General features: G+C 41.4%; 1 protein-coding gene across 4 annotated transcripts; it reads right to left on the bottom strand.

Annotated features, from left to right (window-relative positions):
• Positions 1-280: 280 nt before the first annotated feature.
• Positions 281-23,299, bottom strand: cpeb2 (cytoplasmic polyadenylation element binding protein 2). 4 transcript variants are annotated; one of them, XM_011474452.2, is made up of 12 exons: positions 21,439-21,804; positions 21,221-21,328; positions 19,837-20,106; positions 12,706-12,796; positions 9,572-9,622; positions 8,626-8,649; positions 6,169-6,342; positions 5,973-6,062; positions 5,614-5,732; positions 5,421-5,535; positions 5,139-5,320; positions 3,672-3,899 (listed from the first exon to the last, which is right to left on the bottom strand). In XM_011474452.2, the coding sequence occupies exons 1-12, from the start codon at positions 21,682-21,684 to the stop codon at positions 3,672-3,674; spliced, it is 1,698 nt and encodes a 565-aa protein (XP_011472754.1). In that variant the 5' UTR covers positions 21,685-21,804. The 4 variants fall into 4 exon arrangements, with proteins under 4 accessions (XP_011472752.1, XP_011472754.1, XP_011472753.1 ...); XM_011474451.2 differs by having other exon boundaries at positions 21,221-21,355; XM_011474450.3 differs by having other exon boundaries at positions 281-3,899; positions 21,221-23,279.
• Between the last annotated feature and the right edge of the window lie 731 nt (positions 23,300-24,030).

Below are 24,030 nucleotides of genomic sequence, written 5' to 3' on the forward strand. Positions count from 1 at the left end.
AACCAAGCTTGTTTCAAAGCACAGCAAGAGATGTCCCTGAAAACTAAAGACTGCTTTATTGGAGAAATCACAAACTGTTGTGATTTCTCTAATTAGCCTAACTGTCACAAAATACTTTAATTTTTTATCGTAAAATTGGTTTAAACAAGTGACCAATAAATAAAAACTAACTTTTAAATGTGCTTATGAGGAAGATATAGAGTATAGAGTATAGTATAGTATAGAGTAAGTATAGAGTAAGCAGGAGATCAGATAAAGAAAGAAAACTTTTGCAGCCCAGTTGTGTCCAAACAAAATGGGTCTTTATTCAGGAAGTGAAAGAAAGAAAAAGATTGTAATCAACACCCCATTTAATACAAAACCAACCAAAATAAAAAGAAACATGATGTTCGTATTGCATATCAAAGAACCATTCAGTAATAATTACAATCCAAACACCTCATAACCACTTTAGTGAATCTATACACAAACTCTGATTTAGAAATTAGCCACTTCAACAGTAAAATCACAAATATGCAGCTTTAGAAATAATCAACTCAAAATAATATCTTAGCAATTAGCATCTTAAATAATATTCTGTGTTTCCACATAAAAATACAAAATAATACCAATGACAATAAAATGTGAAAAATTATTCCAAGAATTTTGCTACTATCAAACAAAATAAAAATACAGGATAAAACAAGATGAAAGGAAATAGAAATATGCATGAAAAAGTCTTTCCTTTTGTTAGCAAAACACTATCCAAAATAACTACAATCATTTATATCAGTACAAAGATATCTGGATTTAAAAATACTCGCAATGAAAAAACGGGGTTTCTTTTTTTCTGACAGTAAAAAATGACACTGTGGATCAGAAATCTGCAAAATATGCAATGAAAAAAATAAATCTGCATTAAAAAGGTTTACACTGTAGTTCTTACTTTTATACAAACATTAGAAACAGTATTGCACATCACAACACAGATTCGAGGTTAGTCAGCCTTTCAAAATGTGTTTTATTCAAGTTTCAGAGCATCTAGGAGGACAGGCAACCGGGGCCTCGATGCCACAGGGGAGAATCTCAAGTGTCTTCCCAGAATAAAGTAAAACCTTCATGTTTCTTTCCTTCTAACGTAGCGTGTCATGTGCATCAAAACGAGAATCAACTGTGAATGACATGACTCTTAGTCTCTGAACAGAACTTTTGGACATAATTAGGGGGAATTAAACAGTAATAATAGTCCTATTTAAATAGAAAAATACAATCAAAATCAAATAGCTTTTTTTGTCTATAAAAATAGTGAAATAAATATGATTTTTTTTACCAAAAAAACAAAACAAAAAACGGACACACGCAGCAAAACAACAGTGTTTAACACAGAAAATAGAACCTCACAGAAAACAGCACGAGTCAAGTGTTACAGGTGACGATATTAAAACAGCAGGTGACACCAGGGGTTTCGGGGGGGTGGGAGACACAGATAGGGGACCCATGAAGCCATTGTGAATCCAGGTCCTCGCAACGAGCAGATTACATTAGAAATATATTAAAAATATCTGACTCTACTCACACACAACAGATAACTTAAGACCACGGCTTCACGCTACATCTTAAATAATTATGAAAAAATAAAATCTAATTAATCCTCTGTACACTTTTAAATAAGTGGAGCCCACATTTGCACCAGAATCACTAAAGATAATGGGGGAGAATAGAAAAGTAGTGCATAATATATATATATATACAATATATATATATATATATATATATATATATATATATATATATATATATATATATATATATATATATATATATCATCCAAACGTATTGAAGGGCAGGTGATGGGTAAGTAGTCGACACAAACAGTTTAAGTTATTCGACCCAGATAAGAAAATAAGCTTTAAGTTTCTGTTCCATTAAAGTTTTGTAACAGTACACATTTGACGCTGTAACACTGATACTGAGGAGCACACACAGCGGCCAGGGGACACCAAAAGCACGACAACACACTTGATCAGTACCAAACAGACGGCCGCGCTGCCATCCTCACAGAAAGATTGTCCCTCAATATTTTCTAAAGAGTCTCTCGGGGGTCGAGGTGGAAATCAAACAAACAGCATATTGAGAACAGAGCTCCTTCTGTCGCACGCCAAGAAACCCTCTTCCTCAGTGTCAAAGCAGGGCGAGTGGATGAGGAGAGGCTTATCGTCCCCCAAAGATGTTCCTTCTTGGATTTGCGGAGTCACGCAGCAAGAAGGTGTGACGCCTCCTTTAAGAAACAAGCGGCCTAAAGGTGGTTTTTCAGACACCCAGCTCGGTCCTCCAAACGGAAACATCCGTCGGCTCTGCTGGGGCCACACGCGTCTGAGAGGGCGAAGGCGTGCTTCCCCACTATGTTGCAACTAAGCTAGTCTACACTCACAGCAGTCGCACAACACACAGACAACATCAACACAAAACCACTGAACACTACTCTGCTTCTCAGCTGTTTTTATGGGTTTTGTTTTTTAAAGTTATACAAGCCACAAAATGATAGCGTCCACTACGTCTACAGAAGGACCAATATCACTTATTGTATTGATATTATGTGAACAGACAGAGAAACACCAATGCATGCAAGTATACATATGTTTTTCTTTTTAAACTTATTCTGACATAACTTCGGCCCTCCGCAGGGGATCGACAATCATGTCTCAGCTTTTTCTTAAAAGACTTCAGTGGTTTAAATCGTTTTTTCTCTGTGTTGACTCTTTTCTCCCAACGATCCTTCATGCTATCTGTGTAAGCCTATTGTCATCTCGTGCACTCTGACTATGGCGAGGTGACCATTAGTGGTTGAGCGTAAACTGCATTTCACTTTACAGGATTTGGGTACAAAAACAGCATTAAATATAATTCCTACACATCCATTCATATATATATATATATATATATATATATATATATATATATATATATATATGAATATATGTGTATATAGCAGCAATGCTTCCTAAAATAGCTTGTAAAGTATAAATGTGGAATTAGCAGAAACCAGATTTAACTTGAGGTATCACTCTACAGGCCAGAAAATAACCCTATTCCATTTATCTTTAATAAACTCTGTAAGAAGAAGAAGAATGAGCCCATGGCAACAATTAAAAAAACAGCGTTAGTTTCGCGGCAGACCATGTGTCAAATTTACGGTTCCTATCAATTTTGCTACCTTTGGTAAATGACCCGCGGCAGGCGCCAACGTCAGAGAATCAAGGATTTCCTGGAAACAAGTGTGCACTGATTGCACGCTGTGGTTGCTAGCAGCAGACAGACAGACAGGCAAGCTGCCCCCATGCAAAAAACATTCCCGTTTCTACTTTAAATCTCACATACAAAAATAATAAAAAAAGCTACAAAAATCTATCTCTGTTTTTTTTTTTTAAATCTCCTCTTAGAAAAGATGAAAGTACCACAAAAGAGTTGTAGAGTTGTCAGAGCCTGAGATGTGAGGGGGGATTTGGTGAAAAACTGAGGCTTGTGGTGTTTGGCTGCTACAAAAGATATAGAGCTATATATAGTATATACTGTTTAGTGTTACGCACTTGATTATACTGATAGCTTAGGTAAGCAGGAGAGGCAGAATGATGCTCTTTTTCCTGTTTCTTTTCCCTTTTCTTTCGCCGTGTCACCCCAGACAAGTTGCCGCTCTAGTTCCAGCGGAAGTGAATCTGCCGAGGGCGGTCGGCTCCCTCCTTCACCAGGGGCTTGTGAAACTCTCTTCCGGCGCGGGAGTGGATGTTGGCCCAGCAAAACTCGCAGTAGTACTGAAGACAGGTGACGTTAGCACAGAAAAAAGGAGCAAACTTGCCCCCGCAGCGTGCGCCCTGACACTCATCGCACAGCTGATCGTCCAGGACGTACGGCTTCACCTCCACCTTCAGGATGACAAACACACTTTCACTCAAACACAGTTAGTGCTGCATGCCTAACCAGGAGCTCCTTAAAATCCTTTACTCTTTCGTTGATGTGTTTCAACTAACATGTACAGTTGATGCAGGTTTTTTAGTTTTCCAGGCCTGTAGAAAGGCATGGAGAAGAGTGGCAAGTATGTCTTGCAGTTCCCTTTAGGTTCGTGCGGCCGCCACAAGGGACGTCATGAAATTGGAACCTACCATTGTCGTGCGTGTGGTAAGTGTACCGTCAAGTATTTGCAAGGACATTGGTAGGTCCATGCAATAAAGATGTACAGGTGATGCTGTGGTATAAGGTATACGCATTGACTCCTTACCAAAAGTGCGCAAATGCTGCACTCACGAGATGTGCATGTGATACGCAAGTGCCCGTGGGATACCCACACAGACTACGCTCTGATTGTCTGATTTCCAACAGTCAGACTGCATGTTTATACTAAGGTAAAAGCCCTTCACGCTGTATGTTGCAGCATACTCTGTAATCCGGTTGATTTAGCATTATTATGGAAGGAAAACATTCTGAAGAAGCCTTTTTACTTAATTGGAAATAGTAGTAATAGTTTTAACAATAAACAGAAATTGTAAATGCATATTTCATTTATTTTTTCATTTTGATTTATAAAAATGCCCAAAATAGCGGTTCATCGATGAACAACTGAAGTAGTTACAGTAGGCATAAATAAAAAGTTATGACTATAAACAGATTAATGTGTAACATATATACATTTAATGCTTTGATATTGTCGAGTATTGTAAATCTGTATAGAAGAAAATATTAAGCGATCATTTTTTTCTCTGTCGTCAAACTAAATTAATGAATTACAAATAAGAAATGCACTATGAAAGGAAGGTCAGCTCTATGCAGTCCTGCTGTGGATCAGTATTAGGTGATGAATTTTGATGTTTCTGTACAAGCTGCTTTCAGCATCACCGTGACAACAATCTCAGATATTTTGAGGGCTGCTGGAAAATTTGACGGGAATGTTACAGTAAACTCCTTCTCCTGGGTTTCATTTCAGAAAATCTACTTTAATTCTCCATCGTTTCTAGATATGACAGAGTTTTGCTTGTTGCCGAACTTTCAGATTTTTACGGCAAAGTGAGTGTTTTAGGGTTGATGGGGGCTTTTTTTTTTGTTCCAGATAAATTTAGTCCAGGTTGTAGCACACTAACAAATGTACAAATGTGAGGAAGAGGTCGTACCCGCTTATCAATGTCGCCGTGCTGTAGCTGGACGAATCTGGCGCTAATGGCGGCGATGTAACTCTGTTGATTGGAGAAGGCCACCCGGCCCGCCCCTTTGGGATACTTGAGCTCCGGATCTGTGTCGATGCCTGCGTAGCACACTCCACCATAGAGGCGGTCCATAATCATGGCCAGCTCAACTGATTAAGACAAAGTCAAAGAAAGCGGAACTTTAACATCTATTCTGGTGGAAACTCAGATTGTTCAGATTGTCTGAAGTCACCTAAAACAAAAACTTACTTGCTCTCAGAGGACGAGGGACTCCGCCCACAAAGATGGTCTTGCGAGGATCGAGGGGCTGAGAACCGTCCATTACAAAATCACTGTCACTCAGGTTCCATGGTCTTATTTGCACCTTCAGGGGAAAATAACATTGACCATCGTTCAGGAAAAGACTCAACTTCCCCGCTGCTCCTTCAGAGTTTGAACTCACGGGTTTGTCTTTGATAGTGGGGCTGGAAACACACAGGTAGAGCTTCCCGTCCTCCTCCATGCAGGCCTCAATCAGAGCCTGAACAGAGCTCTCTTCCTGGAAGAGCAGGAACGCGTATCCTACAGCAAACACACCCAAGGTTCAGCGATTGCAATAAACACCTGGAAAGCTTTAAAACACGCAAACAGTCCTCCATTCCAATTAACAAAATGCCAGCAAAAGGCCTCTTTAACATCTAACTACTTAATAGCTAAGCTGATTTCCAGCCACTCCTCTGCCACCTCTCTGCCAGGACCAGAGGAGGTCGGGGTTGCTGATAATCTGTTCATGCACACTGATCTCACTGCATTTGTCAATACCTTTAGGCGGAAAGTAGGATTTGCTCTCCGCTTTGTGCGGCCAATCCACAACCAGGTGACCAAAGCGGCGGAAACTTGATGTTATTTCGTCTAAGGGAACACAAAATAACAAGCAATTGAAGAGAAAGTACGCAAAACAGAAAGGAAATTTGGCAGGACAATATGCTCATCGTTACTTTATTTCCACCCTCCTCACCTTCATCTATGTCAGGAGGGAGGCCTCCAACGAAAACCTTACGAGAGAAGCGCTCAATACGCTCTCCGTTCTGATGAGGGTAACAGTTTGGGGAGCTGAGCACTCCTGGGACACCCTGGCTGCCAGGACCATCGTCAAGGAGATTGTCATCGATAGGAAAGAGGGAAGACCGACCTGGTAAAAGGATGAGAGCTCACTGTCAATAACAACACAAAAGATCTCAGTCAAATAAAAGTCAGAGTCTCTTCTTTTTGCAGTTATGAACGAATGTCTATCTTTTTGATGCCAAAAAGAGTTTAAAATGAGGATTACTGTGTGTGGAGTTCAGATTATGTAGAAGACAGGCAAAGTGGACAAAGCTGAAGACTAAATGTAAGAACCATGTGTTCCCTGATTATTATGTCCTATATACTGTAACTATATTTCTTTTACTTGTGACTCTCAGAACATCCAGCATAAAAATCTCTGCCAAACTACCTGTGCAATTCAGTGAAAGCTGATTCCCTGTGGCAACTTCTGAAGGGACATGCTGAAAGGGGAACATTAGCTTGTAAATAGGTTAGACTATCTAACCTTTTTATGTACCGGTAGGTCTAAATCCAGATATTAAAAGGCCCTTATAACAGTCATGCACCCACATTGTTTACTTTCACAACAAATGCTTACATAACGGGCAGTTATGTCTTTTTGTCTCACTTTGCTCGTTATTTCTTGCTGTTTTATGCCTTTTTCACAATTGTCAAAGTTCTAACTGAGCTTTTTTGGGGTATAAATCATCTATTTTTTAAACATTTCAAGTCATATTTAAAAAAAAAAACGTTTAGTTTGCTTTTACAAAAGGACCAGGAGAATCTCCAAAATAATGTCACCTTAAGGAAAAACGTAGCTCATTTGATCACAAATAATTATAAAAATGTCAAAGTAGCCAAAGAAAAAGTAGAAAGTATATTTCTAACTTGTATGCGACCAAAAATCAGATTTTCAACTCGTCATGTTTGAGGCTCAAGACTGATAAAGAAAATCGAGATGGATTTAAAGCTAAAAACAGCAGAGCAGCAGCAGTTCATCAGAAATTTGCCTCAGAGTTATTGGGAGGACTGATAGTGTAGAATAAGCCCACCCCCACTTCCTATCACCCATCTGTTAACATAATCTCCCTGCTACCTTACAGCTCCTCACATTACCAGTGCAACAAAAATTGTGATCAATATTAGGGCTATCCAGCAGTCCAATTTTAAGCCCGATTCCATCTCAGACCAGGAAAACAAAGACGTACGTGGATCTATTTGTCTGCCAGTGGATGCATCAGAATGGAGCAGAGAGCTTGTGCCTTGCTGTAGTTGGTTCTACATCACAGCTACAAGCTTTTTCCAGTGGCATTTTGTTTTGTCTGCTCCTGATTCATAACAATTTGAATAAATAAATACTCAGAAATACAGTTTAAGCTTAATTTTCTTTTTATATTTTCTCCATCCATAGAAAGAAATGCTACTAGAACATGTTAAAAACACCAAAAACACGATTTTTATTGAAGTGGGTCTTTATAGACAGCTCTTTTAAATAGAAAAAAGTGAACAGTTTTATTTTGCTTTTCAGTTACTTTTTCCGTTCTTGTTGTTTTTTTTTTTTTCATCATAGCTGATTTCCTTTAAAGAAGAGCCATAACAGTAAAAATAAGTTTGGTCTGTTTGTCGTTTTTTTTTTTTAAACATAAACTTAAAGCCAATTTTTCTACTTTTCTAGTCTAGGGAAACGCGGCATAGATTAATGTTGGTAAAATAGAAATTTCCACAAAGCAAAAAAGTCAAAAGGTTATTTCTTAATTTTTCTTCTTAATCATACAGGATACAAAACTGACATTTATGAAATATCTGCTCTTTTTGGTTTCAAGTGGTAAAATGTTTGTACAATCTGATGGAGCAGACCACACAGAAAGCTGCAGTTTTTTTGTAGACATACATTTTTTTGAGTTAGAAGAAGTATCTCAATAAAGATGGAGGGAATACATAAACAAAATTGAGCTTAAGATAGAATTTCTGAGTTTTTCTTTATTTATATTGATGTGAATCAGGAGCAGATGAAAAAATAATGTCTGGAAAAGAATGTCTTTGTGATGTAGAAAATACACTGGGCAAGACACAAACTCCCTTCTCCAAGCAGTCAGCAACAGGGATGGGAAGAGGGGCGGGGTTTCTCCACACCAACACTTTTAAAGTAGATTCAAAGGTGATTGCAGTGGGTCTAAGTCTGTCAATCACACATCTCTGAAAACAGCAACTATAAAACATTTCTAAAATTTATTTTTTCATCAGTCTTAACTTAATAAGGAGGGTTAACTTCAGTGTTTAAACAAATCGCTTAAAAATAAACAACAGAAAGCCACAGTAAGCACTGAAAGAGGTCATAAAGAAAAAACCCACGAGGAGAAAAAGACGTGCAGGAGAAAGCTGTATTTACCTCGACGCCTCCCGAAGCCCCTGGCTGCAGGTAAAAAGGCAGAAGAGAGCAGGTTTATAATTTTAAACTGTGGTCATAAAACTTTTAGATATTGCATTTTCATCAAGTCATAACTGAATTAAACCACGCTACATTTGAGAAGGATTCACTTAAGGAGGCTAAAACCAACCTTAAACAAACAAAAAAACATAAAATGTTCAAGATATTCTGCAAGAAAAAAAGTTAATTTACCTTTTGCTTACATGATAATCATATAATCATGTGCCTTTAAATAAATGTTGTTTAAAATTCAACTTTAATTTTCTTAAATCAAATAAAAAATTCTTTATTTGATAAAAGTTGATGAGGGGAAAAACGGCATTGCTCAAAAGCAGAGAATGTCCTCAGCGAACCCCGTTACACAAAGCACCATGTGTGGCCTCAAAGAACTGAGAAAACACTGACAAACAAAAACAAATGATGTTCCGAAAACAGCCTTTCAAGGGGAAACTGCAAAATTCACACAGAATTTCTAAAAAGCAAAACGATGCTCCCCGCCGTCAGAGCTCAACGCTGCTGACACCAGAGCTCATTTCTGACACCAACATGTGCTGAGTCCACGTGGGAGGCAAAAAGACTCTGCGGGGCAACCACAGGGGTAAGAAATAGAGTGACGCCAAGAAGTGCTGAAGGTGCATTCACTGTCCTCATGACTGAGCCGAACAAAGACAGCAGTCTTGTCACGAGTCTCCTTTGAAAGCATCACAAGGGAAGCTCCTCTGTTAGACTCCACAGAAGAAGGATGTTTTGAAAAAAACACCAAACCAAATGACCTCCATTCCAGAATTAACGACTTTAAAACAACGAACTATAGTACAACATTGTACAGTAAAGAGTCTTGTAGTAAAGCATCATGGGAGCTGGAGACACACAGACACACACAGAGAAGGTGCTGAGAGATAATTACCATTTAGCATGAGAAGGCCTTCAGCCCCGGGGTTAGGGCATCCCACACGGCCTGACATGAGAAACACACACATCCAGAATGTTACGAACGCACAGACACACACAAACACAAAAACAAGATGAGACACCCCGAGCAGATGGTGAGGACGGGGCGAGGCTGGCTTTCACGTGGGAAATGAAGGACTCACATCGTGGAATAAACAACTTGCCATTGCTCTTCATCAAATTGGTCTTGATTGACATTGAAAGTTAGTTAAATGTTGCTTTTAAGAAGAAGTTGGGAATAAAGTTATAGTCAAAGATTTTATCAATAAGCAAAGCTCAATGACAGTAGCAACTCTTCTAGATTTCTTTTCCAGATCAGCAACAACAAACGCTGCACATATTTCATTCACAAATGTTTATGTGCAGCGTTTGTTGTTGCTGCTCAAGAAAAGCACAGTTGAAGGAAAATTGGGTAAAAAATACATTTTCTCTCTTAAATTGTAAACATAATATTCAAGATGAGTAGAAGCAAATCTAAAAATGCAGAATTTGAGGGCAAAGATGCAGGTTTACCGTAATTTCCGGACTATAAGCCGCACCCATCACACTTTTAAAGGATAAACCTTTTTGTACATAGCATTTGTCCAGCCCGTGCGCCGGAAGTTTTCTTCCACAACAGTGATGCACCGTAACACAGCGCTAACAGGGCTGTTTTAAAAAACATAAACGTAAAAGTCACTGAGAGCTTTCTTCATCTTCCTCCTGTGCACTGAAACCATGGAAGTCTTCCTCCTCAGTGTGGGATTGGAATAGCGTCAGATATTCTTCTCTCAGTCTCTCCTTCGTTGTTGCAGTCAGTGTCATTCGGAGGTAAATTCTCTCCTGAACTTGCGCTGTTCTCTCCGTCACGCAGCAGACCAGCTTTTTTTTGCTTTTAACGGTTGCTTTTAAGTTGAAAGCTGTGTCATATGCATTCCTTCTTGCATTTTCCATGATGAGGGTCTGCTGGTGCTTTTCATTCACAAAGCAGGAATTTACATTAAACTTGCGTCTTCCACGACACATTTATCATATTCCCCCTGTCTCACTCTTACACTTTCTGCTCGAGCGCCCCCCAGCGGCCGTTAGAAAAAATGCATTAACAAAGGGAAAAAAAATGCATGAATTAGCTGCATCTTTGAATAAACCGCAGGGTTAAAAGCGTGTGACAGAAGTAGCGGTTTATAATCCGGAAATTACTGTAGCTGTAAATCAGTTTTTTGCTATCCATGGTGTCCATGTTTTGTTGAGTGCAGCTAAAGTCATTGTAAAAATCCCGAAGGACATTCTGTTAGCTTAGCATTGTCAAGTTGAGATAAAAGTCAACACTGAGATGGTCATGCATGCTCTAAATAACTTCAGGTCATTTACATTGTTGTGCTGTTATTTTTTTCCCCAAAAAATTCTTAATTGCTTCAGAATTATTGTGTACTGACAAGGAGAAAATATCCCTGCATTGGCTGTCCATGTTTTAGGGAGGATTTTAGATAAGACATCTTTCATATAGAGATGCATTTCCAAGAGCTTTGAAGGTTTAAAACTCTTTTTAGAGGTTTCATGGGACCTTCTCTTTCTAATTTGTCCGAGCTGGTTTTTACATTTTGTGATACCTTCCTTCTGTTTTTAAAAAAAAAAAAGGTTCTAAAAGGTAAATCAAAACCTGCAGAGAGACATATTTTTTTTATATTAGGCCCCAGGTCTGTGGAAAACCATTTTAATCTTACAATGTTTTTACCAACTTATTTATTTTTTTATGCAGTGCTTCAGTTTGTTTACATATGTATTTCTTTTAATATCAGTTTGTGAAGGGTTTCTTTATTGATTTGACTCTTTCCAGAGTCTTTGCACTCACGGCCTCTTGCATCAGAGGGGTTGGTGCTTACTGATACAGGCAGCTCTCTGTTGATGCCTTGCTTCATTTTATTCCTTTCCTAGCCTTTTTTCCCCCACTTTTATTGAAAATCTGAAGCAGCTGGAGGATTTGAGTGGGAGAACGAGTTGAACATGAACATGTCTAGATTTTATAACCATTTTTGTTTCACATAAAGTTCTTTATTTTTTCTGCTAACATTTAAAATACCCTTTTTAAATAGAGGTTTGATAAAACAAATAAAAAATCTAGTCAAACATAGCAGATGATCACCTTTAGACCCACAGACAGTTAAACAGTGATATAAGTTTATATATTTTTTATCAATTCAATAACTTAGTTCAAAGCTTCCCTGTCTTACGATTTAAAGCTGTTAGTGAGAACGCTGTATTGTGTTACCCATGGCAACGCTATAAATGGCAATTCAAGCCCTTGCACACCGTCTTTGCCTCTCATTTCCCTTCTTGGCTGTCATACGCACTTGTGTGTGATCACATCTAAAATTAGACACGCCCCCTTGTCTTTGCTGTGCACACTGGCTCATGTCATCTCCATCTGTTCCGACAGGAAAAACAAGAATCTCTGTTCTAGTGGGGATAAAGTGCTAATAAATGATGCTGCTTAGTGTCTGCCCGCATTCAGACCAATAAAAGCTGCTGGAACGTCAGATTTTTCCGGAGCGTTCCGTCTCTGCTGCGCTGTAAAGTGAGAGTGCGTCTGGCTTGTTGGCTGTAAATGAGCTAGAAGCATCCGTCAGTGGGAGAGGCCGGTAAGCAGTCATTTGACACTGTGGCTCTGAAGAGCAGCTGAGCACAGGAGGCCAGAACAGTGTCACACTACAGCACATTCTCTGATTGCCAAGCCATGAGAGAAAAAAAAAGAAACCCAGGCCTATTTATATCCCTTTAAGTTCAATAATCTAAAGTTAAAATCCACCAGAACTAATTATGTACTTGGGGTATGACTCCATGTTTCTACTTGTTCCTGTTTTCCACTTCTTAGCCAGATCTGTGTGCTGCCCAGGTTAAGCAGCAAAAGGATCAGAGCTTTAAAGTCCTGCAAATGTGCAGCTGGTGGAAGAAGTATTAAGGTCTCAGCAGGGAGAAAATAAGCAGGTTTGGAAAAACAACACAGCTCCAGGGGCAATGGGTCTGTTCCTCCCCGGCAACGAATCACACCGCACGAACATGACCCCCCCCCCAACCCAACGAACAAAGACAGAAAGGGAAAGGAAATCTTACCTTTCATCGGATCCTGCTCAGCTCGCATGATGTCAATCAGGGAGCTCTCCAGGGAGTGCATGTTCAGGCTATCGTACATTCTGGAGCGGTCCTGAAAAACACACGCAAGGGAAACTTCCTGTCAGCAAGCGCACAACATGATACAAATTCACAACCCTTCCGGGTTGAAAGTAATAAAGCCACAGCTATAAAGCTTATCATGGAGGAGATTTAGAAAAACCTCGTGTTCAGATTAACATTCTTTCTGAATTCGTTTAATTTTGAAACATGGAGGAATTTTTTCCAGGAAGCAATTTATTTCCCTGAATATCTGAACAGAGGAGATAATAGAAACTCAGAGTGGCAGAACTGTAAGCTCTAATTCATCAACATGCTGCACAGACAGTTCTCAACTTTCCATTGCATTAGATGCTTGAAAAGCCACGGAATACACACTAGCTGCAATTTGGCAACACACAACATCTTCCCATTCAAAATGAATGAGAAGGGGGACTATTGAATGGAAAATTTCATGAATAGCACACTAGAGAACACCTTATCAACACACAGAGTACTGTCAGAGTGGACCCTGGATTCCTTTCAAATTACACCTTAAACCGAAATGAACTCAAAAAGCATATGACATAAAGAATATGATATAAAGACTGTCATTGTCGTTAGCGACACGCGTTCAAATGATCACTTCAAATGAAAAATCTACGTAAACGTGCATACGTCTGCTTTCCGGGCTCTTGTGTTCAAACTGCTTTTAAGACAGTCTTTAGGCTCTACGTACAATTTGCACATCCATTGAATGTGCGTTGAAAGTTAAAATTAGGAGGAACTTTGACCAATCAGGAACTCAGACTTGGCAATGGAGTGCTCATGGCATGTCTTTCAATTCATGGAAGCGCCAACTGTTTGAAACCTGATCATGGAGGAGAAATTAATAATTGCGGTTTGTGTCTGGCCGGAGTTATATGACACCAAGTCTTTCATTTATTGGAATCAAGCTGTGTAAGAAAAAGCCTGGAGCAAGATTCACAAGATTTTCACCGCTTCAACATTTTACACCAAGTCTCCTCTAACTGTGAGGTAACTGTAAGTATCTGGTAGCAACGCTCCAGTGTGACCAATTTTCAATTTCAATTTTATTTGTATAGCCCAAATTCACAACACCAGTCGTCTCGATGGGCTTCGTATCGGTAATTGAAAAAGTAAAACATAAAATCAAAAGGATAATGAAAACATAGAATTCAAAAGGAAAATACTAAATTGAACTAACTAAACAGACTAAACTAAACTGGACATCCCTGCCCTTAGACCCTCCTTCGAACACCACAGGCTAAATGTGTCACATGCCCGTTGTGAACGTAGCTTAAGGAAAACCAACATGTCCAGATACAGATTTGATGTGTGTACTCACTGCGGGACCTCACCCAAAGATGGAATTACTGACGTATTTATAAGACCATTTTTAATACTTCAATACATTCAAAACTAACATTACAGTAACCAAATGAGGAAACCCCCAAACATAGATAACAAAAACATATGGAACTTTATATTTGCTGTGTTATTTTCTTGAAACAATTCTTCATAGCAGTAAATTTGATTGTATTAGACAACTTGTTGATTGTTTTCCTTTGAATGGAGCTACATTTGTATTGAACATGTATTTGTGTCATGAACCACGGAGCTGGATATGCTCATGAAGACTTTGCCAAATGCTTCCTGCTCAATGCTTTTTTACTCTGCCATTGATTCTTGTTTTGTGTCTGGTGGATTGGATTGAAAAACATTTGAGCAGTTTAACAGTTTTTTTTTAATTGAACAAACCTAATCTTCTGTATCATGTGAGAGAACCATAGGCAGGATACAGCGGCCTGGCCCCTCCTCCTCATGGTCGCACACTGCTGAGGAATCATCTCAGTCTTCAACCAACATTTACCACAAGTCAGCCATCACGGTTGTATTGGTTGCTGAACAGTACACCCAGACTAATCCCTCAAGTGTTCGGTGGATTGAGGTCAGAACTGCCGGCAGGTCATTCAACCTTCTCCACTTGGACAACAGTATTCAGACTATGGAGATATGGGGTTTGATGCTGGTCTTATCTCAATTATTATTCTTTTTGCTTTAATAATTGGCCCCAATACTGACAAGCCACGTTTTACTATTGAAGGAGATGCTGCCCCACACCATTATACTGCCTCCACCAAACAAAGTTTCTTGGTGGCATCAGTTAAAAAAGAAATAATAGACCTTCTTAAGTCTGTCTCTCTGTGGGTTATTCACATCAAATTTTAGACTCCAGACACTGTTTCGCTAAAGCATTGGTCACATGCATCCGTGCTAACTAAACTAAAGGTGATGCTGTCATATGGTGCCTTAATGCCACACTCTAGTTCTTAGTAAGGTGCGCGCACTGGCTCCTTACCTGTTAGTTCCTGGTTTGGGTTTCTTTGTATTGGTTTTTTGCTTTCCGTTTTGTTTTTTGTCATGTTTGAGTTCTGTTTCCTGTTTTATTTTGAAAGGTTCCCTGCATGTCATGTTTTTGAGGTTTACTTCCCTGGTTCCAATCTCTCCTGATCGTTGTCACCTGTGTCTTGTCAGTCCTGTCTGTATTTAAGTCTTGTCTCTGCCTTCCTCTTGTGCTGGTCCATTAACGTCTCTTCCCTGACTCCCTTCTGCCTTGTGTTCATGCTATGCCCACAGTAAGTTTAGTTATGTTTTCCTGCTCTGCAGCGCTTTTTGTTTGTTAGATCAATCCCTTGCCCTAGCACCGTGTGTCTCCCGTCTCTGCATTTTGAGTCCTTCACGCTCATCAGCCCTCCCAACCTGACAGTCTATATTAATATAGGAAAACAAAAAACATATTAGAAGGATCATGTTTAAGGGGGGGTAATCAATATCATGACTGTAGGAAAAAAAGACGTGAAGAGGTTAAAATGTTTTTGCATTTCTGCTTCAACTGTGATGGGAGAAACACAAGCAGAAGTAATGTATGTGTTGAGTGACAGCTTACTTATTTCCTGTAACAACAGTCTAGACCCAGAAGTCTACTCTTACTAAGCCTGTAGTAAACTGAAAGCTGACTCATCGTACCTTAGACCAGGCTGCCCAACCCGGTTCCTTGAGATCTACCACCCTTCCTGTTTTTCAGCTCTACTCCTTGCTGTAAAATACGTTGACTCAGGTGTGTGTGTGTCCACATTCCAAAGAACTGAGCACACCTAAGGTGATCAGCAACAAAAAATGTCAACTCTGTAGCCTGTATGACAATTGTTCTGCTGTCTAACCGCATGCCAACACACTGCATGATTCCCATACGATGATTGCCAATGAAAAATGTAGCTATGTATAAATAGAGCCATCTAAATTTTGGTACACAAATATCTTCTGACATCTTAGGTTCTTCTATTATCAGACACGGCTGTGAAGAACATAGCCGTGTCTGATAATAGAAGAACGTAAGATGTAAGTTATCAATACTATGAACTTTATTGAACAAACATCTTCTAATGAACACCTTGCTTTGTTTACTGTAAAGTCAACGTTTTGCCATTTATTATTCAAAGTCTTGGTTAGAAGTTTCTCACTACAAATCGAGTGTTGTCATCAAATTTGTAACTTTTCAAAACTGGATTTAGGTATTTGTTTATACTTGCATATCTGTGCCTGGGAATATTTAGTACATTGACTTTTGGTGGTATAGTAATTATATGTATGCATTTCTTACGGTTTATCCATCCAGGATTCAAATAAATCCCAAGACATTAGTGTGGAAACTCTACACACAGCGATGGACACGTTGACCTGGGTCCACTTCACCCACCTCAACAACAAGCTAAAAATGAGCAATTCAGTGGGAAAAAATGAAGTAAATGTTTGGTTGAGTCCATATTTGTGCCAACCCAGCTGACAACCAAAAAAACATTGCTACAATAATACACAAATTTGAGCTCTAATAAAATTGAAACACCGGATTAACAACCCACCCTTCTAACAATTACAATAGATAGAAAATAAAGCGATAATATTATTTTTTAAACTAGACTAAATTAGTTATTTTGTGACATTTCACTTTAAATGGCCTATATCATGAAAAATCAACTTTTTGAGGTTTTAAGTGTATTATAATGTTTATTTCTCACTACAAACGACCCCAAAGCGGTATTTTAGATAAATTCCCGTATTTCTGAGAATTCTTCTAAAAACCTGCTCTCTAAACACCAGACCCCTTCCAATCCACGGAAACTGGCGGATCCTCACATTGTGACGTAGACAAGTGGGAATAGGAAGAGTCTGCGCTGCAAGCCCCGCCCCCAGGCTAACGCACACACCCGCTTTCACTGCCGAACTAGCGATGATCGGCAAAAATGCCTTTATTTTATATGCACAATATGCACCTCCAGCTTCGCAAAAGTTTGGATGTGTTTTGTTTTTCGTGGGGAAGACACTACTGAGGCCAGCTCTAGGTTGACATCATTAAACGGGCAGCACCCAGTGCGAAAGTCTGTCTCCACGATCGAGTCGTCTTACTTCCGGGTAGCAAAATGAACTGTGAAATTAACTCATATTTCCTAAAGAAAATCCATTCTTTAGTGTGCCAAAGGTAATATATTATATATATGGATATAGTTTTCTCTGAAAGGTTTAAATAAAGCCTGATATAGGCCATTTAACAGGATTCGATGGAAACTGCTTTCCTCTGCAAACTGTGATAAAAATGTGATAAAAAATTCATTTTAACTCATTAACCATCAGCTAATTTACACTTTCTTTAAGGTTTGACTGTTGGGGGTGCACAAACTATTATGGCCTGGGGGTGTCCAACTTCTCCCTGAGGAGTCTCCCTCCTGCTCAGAGCTGATTTATCATCTGCAAAAGTCTAAAATCAATTTAACTGAATGGATTATTAAAGCAAGACAAATGTCCACAGAACTATCAGCAGGTTTCCCCGATAGCTCAATGTTTCGCCAGCGATACTTTAGAACAATAAAGCCACAGTTTGAATGAAAACATTCTTTTGGGACATCAGGCTCTTCACTCACTCTAAAAGAACAGACTCTCCTGTCTCTGATGTTGGAAACATGATGCAGCACAGAAACGGTCTGTCACCGACCGCCAGGCATCACAAGAAAAGAAAGAAAGGAAGGAAGGAAAAGACTTGGAATCTGAAAAATTTCTGCTCTGACACTGTTTATGGAAATTTACAATCCACTGCATGGAGCCTGTTTCCTGGAATAGGAAGCCCCTCACTTCTTGGCTCTGGTACCTGCAATAATTTGAGCTCGTAGCAACAGTCGGACAATTTGGTGACTGTTTTATTCCAATGAAATCATTAGTTACGTTTAGGTGGGTCGCGGTTAAAGCAAAATTATTCCTTCCCCTTATTGGTGTGGAGTTTATTCAGGCAATCATTTAGCAAAGAGAGAAATTCACCAGTTGGAGGATCTTTACAAAATATTGATTATGTGAGCAGTTTCTAAACAGATGTGATGAATTATATATGGTAGTATAACGCCCTTCTATCTAAAGGTAGTTTTGGAACAAGGTAAAACAAAAATATTTGGGATCTGTAAAATGTGCATCTGTGTGTGAAATTCAAAAATGTATGAACAAGTATCAAATAATGGTTTTTGAACAAGATGTTCTTGCACAACTGAATGGCTATTGAAATGTATAAGGAGAAAACAAAGATATAAAGATTGTAACAAACGTGAAATATAAACTGCTCAAATTAAATTTTGAATCAGTTGGTCTCCCACATAAGCCGTTATTATAACACAGTACGGCTAATTAGACTTCAATAGAAAGATCTGGAACAAACGGAAGTATTTGGAAATAACTTGATCACATCCGTCAGATCAGACTTTTTTGGCTTGGTTTGATGTTTCTTGCATACAACTTCACTATTGACTTGATGCTTTATAAATAAACTGAAATAAGGTCTAGCAACGGATCAATTATAAATGAATCATTGTATATTGATGTTTAGATCACTGGGGGAGATTGGAGGAGGAGGAAACTGGAGCTCTGTCATTCCAAGCCGATGATCTTTTTACATTTAATCAAAATGTTTGTTCTTTTCAATGTTTGTTTCTTTCAAACGGCTGTTTTTAACCCAGTAAAAACATTTGATTTAATCTGATTCCACCTTCCATTTTCTGGACAGTTTGTCAACCATTGCAAGACAACACGGACAAAGACAACCACACACACACTCTCACACCAAAGAGACAGTTTAGAATCATCAATGACCCTTTGAAGCATGTAATTGATCTGTGAAAAGAAGTCGGAATGCTCAGAGAAAACCCACACATGCATGAAGAGAACAAGCAAAGGTGGACCTCTATGGGATTTAAACCTTGTTAGGAGGTGGGAGTGCTAACCATCACACCACCAAGGAGCCTCATTTATTCAATAATATTCAAATTCAGTTTTAAGTTATTGAAACTAAACTTTCCCAATAGTCTGGGGAATGTTGTGCACTAATTATAAGATCTAACTAATTTGATGCAATTGCATTTGACCTCAAAGAATCTGTCAGGTCCAATTACTTCTAGTGAGAGTGAATCTACAATTTGGTTTCTCTGCCTGAGCTCCTTTCTTATTAAATAGTCAAGTTTGGGCATATATGGATGCAGCTGTTCCCGAGATCCACTCAAGGGAAAACAAAATCTAACAATTTCAGGAGATTTTTGTCATTCAAATTGAAAGCAAACACGTAAAAGGATGATGCCGTCTTTAAAGACCCACTCTGATGATTTGTGTGTTTGGCGTTTTTCACATGTTCTTGTTGCATTTTTTTCTGTGGATGGAGGACATGTATAAAGAGAAAAGGCTGTGGTCCACCCCAAAATTGTCAGTGAAACCACCAATCCTCAATCTCCAATACTTCACAAAGCTGGCAGTTTGTTCCAACTTCTACTTGCCACTTTAAAATTCAAGAACACACATGACCTTGACAGGCTTCCACTGACCCAGTTCTCCAAAACGTCTCTGTTAACAGTTTCTGTCCCACTTTTTAATGCATCGCTCATTTAAACCTTGTGTTACTCAAGCATGTACTCAAACACGCACACGCCAAACCAGTTATCCTCCGAACCACCAACACCAGCTGACGCAACAACGCTAAACACCTACCTGCAGGGGCAACAAGGTGTTGCTGTTGCTGTCTGTGCGAAACATGTTCTCCTCTATCCAGGACTTAGGCCCCAGTGATCCTGCAGAGCGTGGGAACTTGGGAGGAGCGATGACGTTGCTGGAGAAAGGCTTCTTCATGGGCGAGACATGACTGATCGAGCCGGGCACGCCCATGCCGCTCCCTCTGCGGTGGTCCCGGCCCCAGGACATCCCGCCGGAGCCCCAGCCGTTCCCATGATGACTCCCCCATGGAGATGGCTTCACCATGGGCTAAAAGAGAACAGCACAGATGTGGTTAGAGAAACGAAGAGTCTTATTTTTATATGCATACACTTCAAATGTATTTTCACGCTGTCTTATGCTGTAGTTTAGGTCTTTTATTCTTCAAAACAGCCTCTGCTGAACTTGATCTGCTCCCGCAGCGGGTGGGTAGATAAGAAGATTTAGAGCTTTAAGACTAACACTAAGTATCCTGTGCCCTGCAACACCACCACTGAAATGTACACACTCTCCCTCCACCTGTGTGTCCGCTTCACTTGAATAATTCTCATCATCATGTCAGGTGGAAATATGAGAGGGCAGAGTGTCCGCAGCCTCCCCCACACTACCTTTGTGAGTAATGTCTCTTTCAAAACTGCCGGCTAACAGATGCACATGCTGTGTTTGACCATTTCAATGCAAAATTATTTACATTTCACTGCAGATGCAGTCCTGGCACACCCAGTCCTGTGCACAGTGTGCAAATCACATAAGAAACCTGAACCTCGCATGTGCAACTGCATACAAGCAAGACTCCAGTGAGCTTCTGCTGTAGGCCCCCATGGCTCCCCAACTGTCCACCATCACGCCACCAACGTAGTGGATGTTTTCATTTTAAACAGATAAGCATTCATTTAGGACACAGAACCCTGTAAGCTTTTGTATTCCAACTGAGTGAGCCACAAGGCAGGGATGATCTGGTGCCATGTGACTGCATCCCAAGGCCAGCTTCCAGAAAAGAACAACAGCTAGATTCAGAGATGCTGCCTTGTTCCTGTCTTCTCCTCGCCCTTTGCCTGCATAGTATGGTGACTTGAGGCCTTGCATAATGCATCATGCCTCTTTTATCATTTTTTAGATCCTTTATCAAAAGAACTGCTTTCCTTTTCAGACTGTGCTGCAGATTACACACATGCACAACTTTAGATCTGCAGAGTCACAAGCTGCTGTCTAATAAGGGCATCCGAATGGTGGCCTTTACTAACACGTACTGCCCCCTCAAGGTGATGACTGATGGGCTCCACTGGACAGAGGCAGTCTTGGTCCACGAACCATTTTCAGGTGCACCGTTTCGGTGCAGTTTTACTTTCACTAAAGAACAGGATGAGAGATGTGATTTGCTCACCTGGTGCTGGTTGTAATTGTTCCTCTGCTGCAGGAAAGCGCCCTGCTGCGGGTGCATCTGCGGACTGACCGGGGACCTGCGACTTTGCGGCTGCTGGGGGACATTTATCTGAGGCGAGAAAGGACCGCTGTAGCCCTGCACATTAATCCCGGCGCACGGATTAGCTGACACCGGCGAAAAACTCTGGAAGAAGGCCGGGTTGATGGAGGAAGGGATACCTGGGTAGAAGCTGTTCTCCGAATCCGTGGTGGGCATCTGGTTAATAGCGTTGGCGTGGATGGGGTTGATGGAATTGGGCGCGGGTGGGGGAGAGGAGTTGGTCTGGACGGACCAAGGGGTACCGAACCCAGGGAGGGAGGGCGAAGACGAGCCCCCACTGGCGCTTTGCATCTCCTGGGTGGGGAGGTTCGGGAAAGCGGCACCGAGACCTCCGGACAACACACTGCCAGTGCTGCTGCTGTCATTGCCGTTGTTTAGGTGGTGGGCGATGGGGGAGTCCATTTGAATGTTGGTCAGATTAACGGAAGTGGACGATGGAGACGCAGCATCGGCTTCAGCCTCTCCCACAGGAGAGTCGCGGGGCTCAGCAGCGCACAGCTCGGCTCTGGAGACGGGCAGGTGGCTGAAATGTCCCAGCGGCGGAGGCGTGATCAGCTCTATGTGCTGGTGCGTGTTTCGGCTGTGCTGAAGGTCACAGATGGACTGCGTCGCGCAGAAATCGGGGAAAGCTCTCTTCTGACTGAGGCGGCTGTAATCCGAGCGCAGTTGCTTGTTGGCGCGGCTCGGCTGCTCTGCGGGTCTGCTGCTGCGCTCCGGCTCTTCCTCGGCTGACAGGGGTAACTGCGCGCTTGTCACCCCCACAGGCTCATCCTGCATGATGTGCTGATGCGCAGCAGCTGACGGGGAAAGCGCGTTTCTGAAGGGCGAATAAACCGGCTGGACCAGGCGCACTCCCCGCAGGCCGACTACTCCCGCAACGACGAACCAAACAGGAAAGGATATTCAACCGCCGTGGCGTGTCTGCGGGGGCTCGTTTTAGCTGAGAATATTAGAGAATAGGCACAGCGAGGAGGGGGTCTGGCCTGCGCGTAAACTCGCCGTGTTCTCTCGTCTTCCTTGCAGCCGACGCCGTAATGTTTCACCATCTATCTAAAGACCGAGCTATTTCGGCCTTGTGTGCCGGCCTAGCGAGAGCGGTCCATTCCTGTCCGACCCAGACACCCCCTCCTCCGGTAACCGGCTGTGCTGCTGCGGCAGAGGATTAAAGATCTCCGACTGAAACTACGTCACGGCCGCATCACGCCTCCGTGCGCCCGCCTCGCCTAGAGCCTAGAGCCGCAAAGAGGACCGCATTGTTTACGTCACTTTTTCATTATTCATAAAGTGCAGTAGGCCTCCACCCTAACTACGGCACCACTAAAGTGGGTGAGACACATTATAGCTCCATTACAGGCTGACTTTGCATCCACCTGCGCGCTTTTCTCCATGATTTTGCGCTTCGGTTGATGCCAAGCGCTGCTCTTTTCCAGCATAGGCTGCTCCCCTAAGATAATCAATCTGCATGTAATCTGATGAAAGCGCAGCCTTTATGGTCTGCTGTCCATCAGTATTCAGCTCACAACCATTATGTGTGCGCCTGCGCGTCACTTAAGGCACGGACGCCAAGTTCTAAATATAGTTGTCCATGTCAGCGTGTGTCAGTAGAGATGAATCTGTTTCTCCTGTTCTCTGCTCAAACCTGTCACGCAAGCTTCTGCCACGAGAGCTGCCTCTCACGGTGCGTCTCCCAACAGCATGGCTGCTGGCTCATTTCAGTGGATGCTGGGGAATATTGTGTCAGCGCAAAATCAGAGGTTTCAACCTCAGTCTGGCCTGAACAGATTTGCTGCACATCATCCTCCTGAAGACCAGCTGCATTCATTTGCTTGTTGTTCTGACCTTATGCCGGAGCTTATTTGTGTCAAATGATGCTCTTTCTAAGATTTAATCCCCAGTTCCTGAATGTGTTCTTCTTTAAAAATAAAAGATCTTGATCATGGGCAGGAGGAGTCTCGTGTATGAACCACACCCAGTGAATCTGAAAACAGATGAATGCAGTCTGCTATGGGTTGACTTGAATGGCCCATTGTTACCCTCTTTGGTTTTGTTTATTGGTTTTGCCCATATTGAGCACAACAGAGCAGCTTCTGATGTCTTATTTCCCCCGTCCTTACTCGCTATATGTTTAGCTGTGTAGTGAGAAGAAACCCCCACCAAGAGGTCCCAGATGGGGTGGTCCCACCAGTGAGAGAGGAGGAAAGGGGGGTCAGGTGTGGTGGTTGTGGTTGGTTGGGAGTACCAGTGATTAGCCGAGCCTGTAAGTGCTGGAGGGAGTTCAACGGGGGCAGGCTGGTGTCTGATGAGCTGGGGATGGGTGTGTGTGTGTGTTTGTGTGTGTCAGAGGCCTATAAGGAGGAGTTCTGCTAAATGGGTTGGGGGGGGGGGGGTCAATCTCTGACTCCCAGCTGCCATGCAGACCCACAGAATTTGACAAATAAATGAACTTTTATGGAGTGGTGCATATCTCACACCTTTATGGGACATGGTCAATTGTGTGGGGGACCATGCAAGCGTGAAGAAGTGTGCACACACGACCGTCACGCTTGTGGAGGCGCTGTGCCGAGTGACCTGATTCGTTTTAATCAGGTTACGATGCTCCTCGTGGTTATCGGGAAACACCTGGCCCCCTAAATGATCTCAAGTTTCAGCATGTTTGCAGATCTATTTAGGTCTCTGTCAGAACATGGCTGTTGTTAGATTACAGCTGCAGT

The sequence above is a fragment of the Oryzias latipes genome, chromosome 4, assembly GCF_002234675.1.
Source record: "Oryzias latipes chromosome 4, ASM223467v1".
Classification (NCBI taxonomy): Eukaryota; Metazoa; Chordata; class Actinopteri; order Beloniformes; family Adrianichthyidae; genus Oryzias; species Oryzias latipes.

Bases quoted from the DNA above. Each gene is read 5' to 3' on its own strand.
- cpeb2 (XM_011474450.3), bottom strand. From the start codon at position 22,096: ATGCAGGATGAGCCTGTGGGGGTGACAAGCGCGCAGTTACCCCTGTCA. The intron at 12,797-19,836 runs GTAGGTGTTTAG...TGTGTTTTTCAG, and splicing joins ACACCTTGTTGCCCCTGCAG to GACCGCTCCAGAATGTACGA. The intron at 5,536-5,613 runs GTGAGTTCAAAC...TTTCCCCTGAAG, and splicing joins CCACTATCAAAGACAAACCC to GTGCAAATAAGACCATGGAA.